This window comes from Solanum verrucosum, unplaced genomic scaffold, assembly GCF_900185275.1.
Source record: "Solanum verrucosum unplaced genomic scaffold, falcon-dt-bn FXZP01001304.1, whole genome shotgun sequence".
Lineage (NCBI taxonomy): Eukaryota > Viridiplantae > Streptophyta > Magnoliopsida > Solanales > Solanaceae > Solanum > Solanum verrucosum.
Window position 1 is genome coordinate 109,228 of NW_026019519.1, and position 10,572 is coordinate 119,799.

General features: G+C 36.8%; 1 protein-coding gene across 3 annotated transcripts; it reads left to right on the forward strand.

Annotated features, from left to right (window-relative positions):
- The first annotated feature begins 365 nt into the window (after positions 1-365).
- LOC125815713 (uncharacterized) lies at positions 366-10,341 on the forward strand. 3 transcript variants are annotated; one of them, XM_049495627.1, is made up of 10 exons: positions 366-562; positions 1,668-2,226; positions 3,108-3,282; positions 3,383-3,611; positions 4,188-4,327; positions 4,561-5,063; positions 5,143-5,634; positions 6,641-7,303; positions 8,827-9,345; positions 9,836-10,341. In XM_049495627.1, the coding sequence occupies exons 2-10, from the start codon at positions 1,957-1,959 to the stop codon at positions 10,058-10,060; spliced, it is 3,216 nt and encodes a 1,071-aa protein (XP_049351584.1). In that variant the 5' UTR covers positions 366-562; positions 1,668-1,956; the 3' UTR covers positions 10,061-10,341. The 3 variants fall into 3 exon arrangements, with proteins under 3 accessions (XP_049351584.1, XP_049352251.1, XP_049352800.1); XM_049496294.1 differs by having other exon boundaries at positions 368-679; XM_049496843.1 differs by lacking the exon at positions 366-562 and adding an exon at positions 630-648.
- The last annotated feature ends 231 nt before the right edge of the window (positions 10,342-10,572 follow it).

Sequence of the window (10,572 nt, forward strand, 5' to 3'; positions counted from 1 at the left end):
ATTTTAGCCTAAATTTTATTACATATGAAATAAATGGTCAATAGATATAAATATGAGTTGTTTTTAATAAAATATAAACTTGTGAATCAATTTTTATATTATAAAAAATTCCAAATCATGATATGAAATTTCCAAATCAGTATTTTTGAAGAATATGAAATCACATATTCAAACATTGATTTCATCTCACGATTTCATATAATGATATGATATGGAATGACCAAAAGCCTACTAAATATCGTAATATAAGCTAAAATCGAAGGGCACTATCGTCTGTGTTTACAATCCCATTTACCATATCACCCAACAAATGCATCGGATTTCTCTTCAAAACTCTTCCCTTTGTCTTTTTTTCTCTCTTCATATTATTGGGTTCTATTAGGGTATATTCTCTGCTTCTTCTTCCTCTCTCTTCTCTCTAAAACAAAAAAAAAATGTAAAATCTTTCACACTGTTGATCACCTCCACAACTTTAATATAGTTATCCATATTTGAAGAGAGAAGAGAGAGGAGAGTTTTTGCTAATTCGGAACCTTTCCTGTTTTCATCCAACCAGTCAAAGGTGACGCTTTTGTTGCACATCTTCATCAATTTTGATCTGGGTTTTCTTTTGCCACCAATCTTTGTTATTCTTGGACTGTCCAGTTGGTGAATTTGAGAAAGATTTGATTTTGGCATGGTGGGCAGTGCCATTTTGAATGTTTAGTCTATCCCTTGCTTTACTGGTCAAGTTTCCTTTTTTCGTGTTTTTTTTTTGTTTGGAGGGTGATGATGGGTTCTGATCCAAATTCTTGTATGTAGCAATCTGTATGTTCTGATGTGCTGCTTAGAGATTGACTTTTTGTTTGTATTGCAAAAGTGAGACATTCTGAAATGGCGGAGAATTCCTCAGCTTGGGTTAATTTTACCCTACACTTACTGTGGGTTCGACTGGGCACTTTTGGGGGTTGGGGGGGGGGGGGGGTTGGCGGAAGTATCTCCTCAAAGGATATTTCTACTTTTTATGTTCAAATATCTGTTTTGCCTATTTGTATTACATTTTGTACACGTTTAAACGCTCATCTCTCCTACCTGACCATCAATCAGAACATTATAGAGTTGTATTTTATTAAAAAGAAGTATTTGTTTATTTACAATGTGGATTTGATTATTTGGACTAATGAGATAGACATTAAGAATAAGCATGTACGCTATCATGAGGGAATACCTTATTCAGATTAGGATCATTTAGTTTGATGTGATGAGTGCAAATGATGTTATGATTTACGAAGAAGAATACTGGTTTAGATGACCTAAAATTGTTAGGCCTGAGATGTACACCATTTATAATTCAGACATTGTTTGTTTTATAAGAAAAGAAAGGTTGCAAATGTAGCTTGTTTAAAAAAAAAATAGATCTTGGGAAGTTGAATTGCTTTGCTTTTGTGTTTTTCAACTCCCTCTATTTTCTGTGTTTCTCTATCTCTTTGTTGTCTAGTTTTGCCGGCTGATGTAAAACAATTATTTGTGTTTCTGATTGCTCTCTTTCTCTCTATCTCACATACACACTCACACACATGTTTCATTGCAAATATTATTTGTCTTCTTCTCCAAGATGGTCATGCTATGTGCCTTATATTCTCTGTCAAAGAATCTGGAAATTCTTATTTCGGTATTTTCTTTGACAGGCTATACCAAGGACTATTTTATGGTGTATATTCATTCATGTGGGAGGCGTGGATGGAGATGTCTTTCTAAAGACTACATTGATTTAGCGTGTTGTACGACAAGTTCAAGATGTCTTGATTTCATTTTCTGAAGACTCTGAAATACTAACTTTGAAGAACTTTGAACGTTATATTCACTAGCTTATTATTTTGGCAAAAGGTTTTTTTTGCTGTCGTGAGTGGTAGTGACAGCTGCTAACTTTATAAGTGATCCAAAAGATAGAGACCAACTTATATCAATTATCACCTAATGGAGGAAGTAGTTCATTTATCATGCCAGAAGCAACACATTCCTGCTAGGAAAGTTTCATTCAATGGATTCTCCAAAGATCTGTGGGCTGCAGTACAAGACGGGTCTGTAGCTGATGTTGATTCTTCTTTGGCATTCCTCAAGAAGAGTGGAGGAAATATCAATTTTAGGAATGACTTTGGCCTTACACCTCTTCATATTGCAACCTGGAGAAATCACATCCCAATTGTTAAGAGGCTCCTTGCTGCTGGTGCAGATCCTAATGCTAGGGTGTGTTAGTCTTCTGATCCTTCTCTCATCTCAATTTTATGATGTCATTTATACTTGCATGCTGACTTGTTGCTCTCTTAGTTTTAGCCGTCACGTGATAGGGTGAGTAATTACTTACATTTTTTCCCCTTTGTTTCTCACTCTTTGGTTAACATTGGCCTGTTTCTTAGATGTAGTGGACAACACTCTAAAACATCAATGTATTCAAGGCTTAGTTATTTGATTATTTGTTTTTAGTACGCTTCTTCTCATATGGCTAATTTGTCAACTCTGTTTTACCTTTGATGGTTCTTTGATAAATACTCTGGCTGTGGTGTTTTTGTCTTTTTTAAGTGTTCACTAGAACGCCAATGTAATGTTGAGTTGCTAACTGTGGAGTGCTATTTGGTGTATCGTACCAACCATGTGTTTTGTGTTGATGTCTGACTTGGGGATTTGTTCAGATAAGCTACTAGTAGGGGTGAAAAATGAAAAAAAAACTGTATTTTCTATGGCATGTGTGAAAATCAATGTTACTTGAAAGATTGTAGGGACTTATTGAGCACACAACCAAATGGCATGGTCCTCAATGTTGTATCTAGTTTGTATCCTGACAAGTTGGAAGAGAAAAATATGTCACAATCCATAACCATTGTACTATACCTCTAAGAATTACTGCACAACTGGAACTTCCAGTTGTGCAGTAATTCTTAGCAGTATAGTACAATGGTTAACTTCCAGTTGTGCAGTAATTCTTAGCGGTAAAGTACAATGGTTATGGACCCCTGACCTTGAAAGTAATGGTTATCTATTGCTGAAGATGTCAATTTTTCAATTTAATCTCGTCTGTTTAGAAAGCTTGATGTACATTTGTCTTATGAAGTCTATGTTTAGCTTATCAGGATGGGGAATCAGGATGGAGTAGCCTTCATCGCGCCCTGCATTTTGGTCATCTTGCTGTTGCTAGCATCCTTCTCCAGTCTGGTGCTTCTATCACTCTGGAAGATACGAAATCTAGGACTCCCATTGATTTGTTGTCAGGACCTGATTTACAGGGCATTGAAAAGAATAATTCAGGTGGATGTGAAGACTCTTCAATTTCTGTAACTCTTGATGATTCTTTTAGGAGTGGATAGGTTGACTTTCTTTGTCTTTTGCATGTTTTTTTTCCTTTTAGCTGCTACGGAGGTTTTCAGTTGGGGCAGTGGTGTGAATTATCAACTAGGGACTGGAAACGCACACATTCAAAAGTTACCCTGTAAAGTTGATTCTCTCCATGGATCAGTCATCAAGTTGGTTTCTGCCGCAAAATTTCATAGTGCCGCCGTTACTGCCCGTGGAGAACTCTATACTTGGGGTTTTGGAAGAGGCGGCCGTCTTGGGCACCCTGACTTTGATATACATAGGTAACCTGAATAAGAGGAATGTTTTTGATTGTCCAGAACAATCCAGCAATGTATTTTTTCTGTTTTTATAGAGGGACGTAGTATATATCTGTATTTTGCAAGACATTTGGCAAATTAGTACTCCCTCTGTTTCAATGTAAATATCTTACTTTCCTTTTTCGTCAGTTAAGAAAAATAATGTCTCTTTTTATATTTAGTAACTAATTAAATCTAATATTCTACATCGCATATTTCGTACCGCGAGATTCAATCAGCCTTTTGGTACATTACACACATCTTTAGTTAAGACCACAAGATTCTCAAATCTCCTTCATTTTCCTGAACTCCATGCTTAGGTAAACTAAGACACTTAAATGAAATGGACTGACTCCTGATTAAAAAAATTGAAATGGAGTGATTATTTTTTAAAAAATCCTAAATGTTTTAATGTGATTATTTTGTGTTCTATTGTTTTCTGTTCTTCAACTCTGCTACTTAGACTTTCTCATGAAAGCAGTATAGGTTCATAGTTAGTTTCCTTTATGGTTTCAAGCTTCAAGTGTGTGTGTTAATGTATATTCTTTCCTCTTCTTCCAGTGGCCAAGCTGCTGTAATAACTCCACGGAGGGTGATCTGCGGTTTAGGGGCTCGTCGAGTGAAAGCTGTCGTTGCAGCTAAACATCACACTGTTATTGCAACAGAGGCTGGAGAAGTTTTCACTTGGGGTTCCAACAGAGGTAAATGCTTTCCTGATATTCACATTGCCATATTTACCAACACTTTCAGTTATCCCGAGCAGTTAATATTGTTTCAAATGCTTATTTCCTTGATGTTATTAGGTGTATTAAAATTGTCATGCTTCCTTGTTGGTTGTAATTTAGTGCATATGAACTGGTCAAGTGTCCTTGCAGTTAATGTGTTTTTGGCTTTATGCCTACTGCATATTGATTCATTTAGTGATGATGCACAGAGGGTCAACTTGGGTATACTTCTGTAGACTCTCAACCTACACCTCGTAGAGTGAGTTCACTGAGATCAAAAGTAGTTGCTCTAGCTGCAGCAAACAAGCACACTGTTGTAGTTTCTGACTTGGGTGAGGTTTTCACTTGGGGATGCAATAAGGAGGGTCAGCTAGGCTATGGAACATCTAACTCCGCTTCTAACTATGCTCCAAGGGTAGTTGAGTATCTGAAGGGAAAGGCCTTTGTTGGAGTTGCTGCAGCTAAGTATCATACAATTGTTCTTGGATCTGATGGAGAGGTTTTCACTTGGGGTCACCGGCTTGTTACTCCAAAGAGAGTTGTGATTGGGCGGTTCCTAAAAAAGATGGGCAACATCCCAATGAAGTTTCATCGTAAGGAACGTCTTCATGTGGTTGCAATAGCTGCTGGGAATACACATAGTGTGGCTCTTACAGAGGACGGCACATTATTTTACTGGGTGTCATCTGATCCTGATCTGCGTTGTCAACAGGTTTTAGCTTCTGTCTATGTTGTGTATACTGTTTATATCACTGCATGAATAATGTCTAACATATCTTAATTATTTGTAGTTATATTCACTATGTGGTACAAATGTAGCATGCATCTCTGCTGGGAAATATTGGACAGCTGCGGTTACTGTGACAGGTGATGCGTATATGTGGGATGGGAAGAAAGGAAAGGAGAAACCTCCTACTTTAACTCGGTTACATGGGGTTAAAAAGGCAACTTCAATTTCCGTTGGGGAGACCCATTTGTTGATTATCACTTCTCTATATCATCCTGGTTACCCACCTAATATGTCCAATAATCATTCTATACTCAAGCAGAAGATGAAAAGTGATACAAATGAACTCAATGAGGGATTTATGTTTGATGAGGTTGAGTCAGAGGAAGTTTCCTATATCTCAGAAAAAGACGATGCCAAAAACAAGACTGCACCAACCTTAAAGAGCCTTTGTGAGAAGGTGACTGCCGAGCATTTGTTGGAGCCACGGAATTCTATTCAACTGCTAGAAATTTCCGATTCACTAGGCGCAGAAGATCTAAGGAAACACTGTGAGGTATTTTCTTGTTGACTCCCTCTGTGTGCTTATTCTGTGATCTTTTGTTAAAGAGAGGTTATGATGTAGTAATAAGGTTCAGGAATTATAAAGTTAGAATGTTAATGATAGAGTAAATAGCAATTATAGTAGTAGCATTTTCTAAACTCTCGCCAGTATTTTCTATAGTTCTATTTGCTAAAAGATTCAGGGTTAGGTGCTTGTTCTCCAATATAATTAACCATTGGTTGTTTCTATTAAAAGATTAAACAAAATGAGACTATAGGTTTGGCTCTTACTTCTAAAAGTTCTTCTTCTTCTTGCTTCTCTTTGTCTGCTTCTAGAGCCATGTGTGGTAGAGTATTGGTTCTCTGTCGTTTCTGAACAAAACTGCTTGAAAGTCTACATGTTTTAAGAGTCATGACCGATTCATGATTTGTTCACTGGGAGACAGATTTGTCAATGCCATCTGACTCAAAAGAGTTTGTGGGTAGGGAAGTGGAGGGGAAGCCCCCAAAAAAGGTTATATTAGATCTGCTTACTATCCTACCTTTCTTTCAATCTTTCCGTCACTTAGTTGGAAAGGCTTCTTTTGAAGTAAACTATGGACTGCCTTCAAGAAAAGGTTAAAACCTGTTGTCTTATCAACTCTTGTCTTACTGCATATTGTTTTTTGTTAGATGCGCAGCTCACTTTTAATTGTTATGCTTTTGACTTCAAATTTGATGGTGGATTGTACTTGGCTGTAAAACATGATATAAATACAAATGAAGTGGTAATTGAGCCCAATTTCTTTATCAACTGTCTATTCGTGACAATTTTTAGTCTTTAGATTCTGGACAATCTTTGATTAACTTTTTTAACCTTTTCTTCTTTTTATTTTACAATCTTACATGCATTAGTGTGCCGAGATTTGTTATTTGCTGCCGGGCTCGTTAGTAGGTTACAGGTGCTTCCTACATTACTTATCATTCAAGACTATTTTTATGGGCAGCACTTACCGAAGCTATGTGGATTTTTCTTGCAGGATATTGCAATCCGCAATCTTGATTATATATTTACAGTCTCGGGCCATGCAGTTGCAAGCACTTCACTTGATGTATTGATCATGCTTGAGAAAGTGTGGGATATGAAGTCATCTGAACCCTGGAGTTATCGCCGGCTTCCAACTCCTACTGCCCCCTTCCCTACCATTATAGACAGTGAAGAGGATAATGAAAAAATTGAGGCACTTAGAACACGTGGCAACTGTACAAGCAGGCCAATTTTGAGACAAGTGAGAGACCAGAGATTAGATAACTTCCTACAGTCTGATGAAATTAAAGAAGGGGTTCTGAAACAAGTACGAGCATTGAGGAAGAAGTTGCAGCAGATTGAGATGCTTGAAGAGAAGCGATTCAAGGGGCAGACTCTTGATAACCAGCAAATTGCTAAGCTTCAGACAAAGTCAGCATTGGAGAAGTCACTTGCTGAGCTTGGTGTCCCTGTAGAAACGGTCCAATCAACAGTATCATCCTCTGTTCTTGCTGATGGAAAAGGGAGCAATAAAGTGGATGTACCTAAGAAGCAAAGCAGAAAGAGCAAACAAAAGGCAGCACCAATTGAGGTAGCATCCAGTCAATGTGAAAGTGCTGAACCCAGCCCCAGAAAGGGTGTCTCGAGTGTTCAAATTCCTGAAGTCCAGTACGAGGTGAGGTTTTATCCTTTTGTATTTGTTCAATCCCTTGGTGTGGAAGACAGTAAACTATGTTCCATGTCCTGTTGAACCAATTAAAAAGTATCATCCATGTTTTAAGGTTTTTCATTTTAATATGTGGAAGGGTAATGATGTGCTGAAGAGTGAAAAGTGTGAAATATCTTTTATTATCTTAAGATGATCAGGTTGATACTTGATAGTGTCAGATTATTGGTTACAACACAGCCTGGTTTGCTTATGTATTTGTATATTTTTTATTCGAAAAAGGGTAAAAAATGCCCTTAAACTATGTGAAATGATCAAAAATGCCCTCAGTTGGTAGTTTAATCCATAAATACCCTTGTCATCAATAGTTTGGTCTAAAGATGCCCTTATTGTTACTTAATGGGTCAAAAATGCTCCCTTTTCCAACAATTTTTCTTTTTGAAACATTCTTTTCCTAATGATGATTTTTTAATTAAAAATTGTTTATCCCATTTCAATTTAGAAAAGATTTAGAAATAAAAATATTTTCTATTTTATGAGAATTTTTTTATTGTTATCTAAATGAAAATTAATGACGGGGTTACTATGTGGGCATTCCAATAAAAATATTACTTTTAAAGAACACTATTCTTGTTTCTTTCCTTTAAGAATCACTTTTAACTAATAAATAAGGATGGAATAATCTTTTTTCTTCTTAATCTCATTTTAACAATTAAAATAGACCAACTCCATGTACCCTTTTATATGAATATAGATTGTATATATAAGATCATAGTAATCCCGTCATTAATCTTCATTTAGATAACGATAAAAAATTTCTAATAAATAGAAAATATTTTTATTTCTTAATCTTTTCCAAATTGAACCAGGATAAATATTTTCTAATTAAAAAAATCATTATCAGGAAAATACATGTTTAAAAAGAAAATAAATGATATATTTATTTGGAAAAGGACATTTTTGACCCATTAAGTAACAATAAGGGTATTCTTGGACCAAATTATTGACGACAAGGGCATGTTTTTTTCCGACTATTGACAACTAGGGGCATTTTTGGACCAAACTATCAACTGAGGGCAGTTTTGTTCATTTCACATAGTTTAAGGGCATTTTGTAAAAGGTAAAGGATGATTTTGCTGATGAAACATGTGTTCAGTACATTAATGTGAAGTGTATTTAAAAGAAAAACAGTAACAAAGTGCAGTAACAAACTGCAGTCATGACTTTCCTCTGTTATTTTGGACCCTTTTCAGTTTTATATTTTATATTGAGGAGCTGCTATATAACTACTTTTCAAAGTCTAGTAAATTAGGAATCTGGTTATTTGACTTAAAAGTGTATCACCACTAGTTTGAGGAGGTATTCTTATGAGTCTTTTTGTGGTCTCTAACAAGTCATTTCAGCAAAACCCCAGTGCTCTTTATGCATGGAAGCTGCTTTTATTGGGTCATTGAACTTTTGCACTCTAGTTTTCTTCTTGATTTTGGCTGGGGAATGGGTTTTGCTTCTTAATAGTTCTCTTCCAATTGTAGGATGACCACAAAGGTTTGGAAGGAGCTGCTGCCAATCAAGATGCAAAAGATTCTTCCTCCGTCACCCAGAGGCACCTTGGAATTACCTGTAATAGTAACAGTTCATCAGTTGTAGCATCAAAAAAGAAAAATAGGAAAGGTGGACTCTCCATGTTTCTAAACGGTGCTCTTGATGATGTTCCTAAAGTTGTAGTTCCCCCACCAGTTGTGCAAAAAAGTGAAGTCCCTGCTTGGGGTGGTGCTAAGGTTGCGAAAGGCTCTGCATCTCTTCGAGAAATACAGGATGAGCAGAGCAAAGTAATAGATACAAAGCTGTTGAAACTCAGAGACCCAGTAGAAGATCCCTCTGGTGACAGTTGTGGTGGTAAATTACGGTTGAGTTCTTTTATACAGTCCAACCCAATACCCATGCCACAAACAGCATCTGTCTCTGATATGGAAAAGAACACCCCTCCTTGGGCAGCCTCCGGGACACCTCCTCGTTTACGTCCCTCTCTCAGGGATATCCAACTGCAGCAGGTCTGTTTATCTACATTGTATTCCAGTTATAGTTGTCTTGCATGCCTGGTCGATTCTGCTGTTTGTTTACCTATACAGGTAAAGAAGGCCCTTTAGTCTAGAGTAACTACTTGATCTGTGATAATAGGCAACTGGAAATTGCTTGTGTTTCTAATAGGATTACTACAATCCTTGTCCCAAATAATTTGTCTATCTTCATCTTTAAATACATTCAACCACTTCATCTTTTACATGTAATTTCCTCGATGTTCTCTTTTGTATCTGGCTTAGCAACTTATTTCAAATTTCACTTTATTTGAGGTTTAGAACCCAATGCTCAAGTGAACTATTTGAGGATTTCCGAGGAATATGTACTGGCAACTGGTTTCTAGCTAATTATCTGTTTTAATATGTTGGTCAATTTATAACTGCACTTGAATTCAGAATCCCTAATCCATACATGCCTTTTGTTACTTACACAAGATTATATCTGCCTAATCTTTTTCTGTAGGGGAAGCAGCCATTGGCGCTCTCTCATAGTCCAAAGACAACAACTACTGGCTTCTCTGTGATGACTGGTCAAGGCTCACCATCAGAATCTAGTTGTCCGAGTCGCTGGTTCAGACCAGAAATTGAGACACCTTCATCTATACGTTCAATACAGATTGAGGAAAGAGCTATCAAGGACCTAAAACGGTTTTATAGCAATGTTAGAGTAGTTAAAAACCAGTCCTAAGAATGCCAATCAGCAAAGCCTAATCAGAAAAGGTTGTAAGAGTGCCAAGACAGTTAGATGTTCAATTCCTACTCTGCTCCCATTGTTCTGCTGGGTTTTTTTCCCGTAAATAGGTGTACAGTATGCCCTAATGTTTTGGATATCTCAACGATTAGTCGGCCGGTGTTCTTTTCACCCAATTTCAAATAAGGAGCCAATAAAGGGCAAATATATGTACGTTTGTCCATGTGTATTTCTTGGATTAGTGGAAGTCATACACGTCCATTGTTTTTCTTCATTTTTCCTACTCCTTCTGGGCGTGGGGATTAGGGGGATCAGGCTCTTGGTTGAGTTTATTTCCTTTTTTCTTGTTGGTAAAAGCATGCAGCCTTCAAATATTTACTTTATTCATTGATTTCTTGGAGATATTGGACAGTATAATCAAATTTACATTTTAATTGTCGAACTCCTTGAGAATGTCGCTACTAATTCCGGATTTCACATTAGTTTCACTTCAGAATTACGTTTTGAAG

Bases quoted from the DNA above. Each gene is read 5' to 3' on its own strand.
- LOC125815713 (XM_049495627.1), top strand. From the start codon at position 1,957: ATGGAGGAAGTAGTTCATTTATCATGCCAGAAGCAACACATTCCTGCT. The intron at 3,612-4,187 runs GTAACCTGAATA...CTCTTCTTCCAG, and splicing joins CCTGACTTTGATATACATAG to TGGCCAAGCTGCTGTAATAA. The intron at 9,346-9,835 runs GTCTGTTTATCT...CTTTTTCTGTAG, and splicing joins GGGATATCCAACTGCAGCAG to GGGAAGCAGCCATTGGCGCT.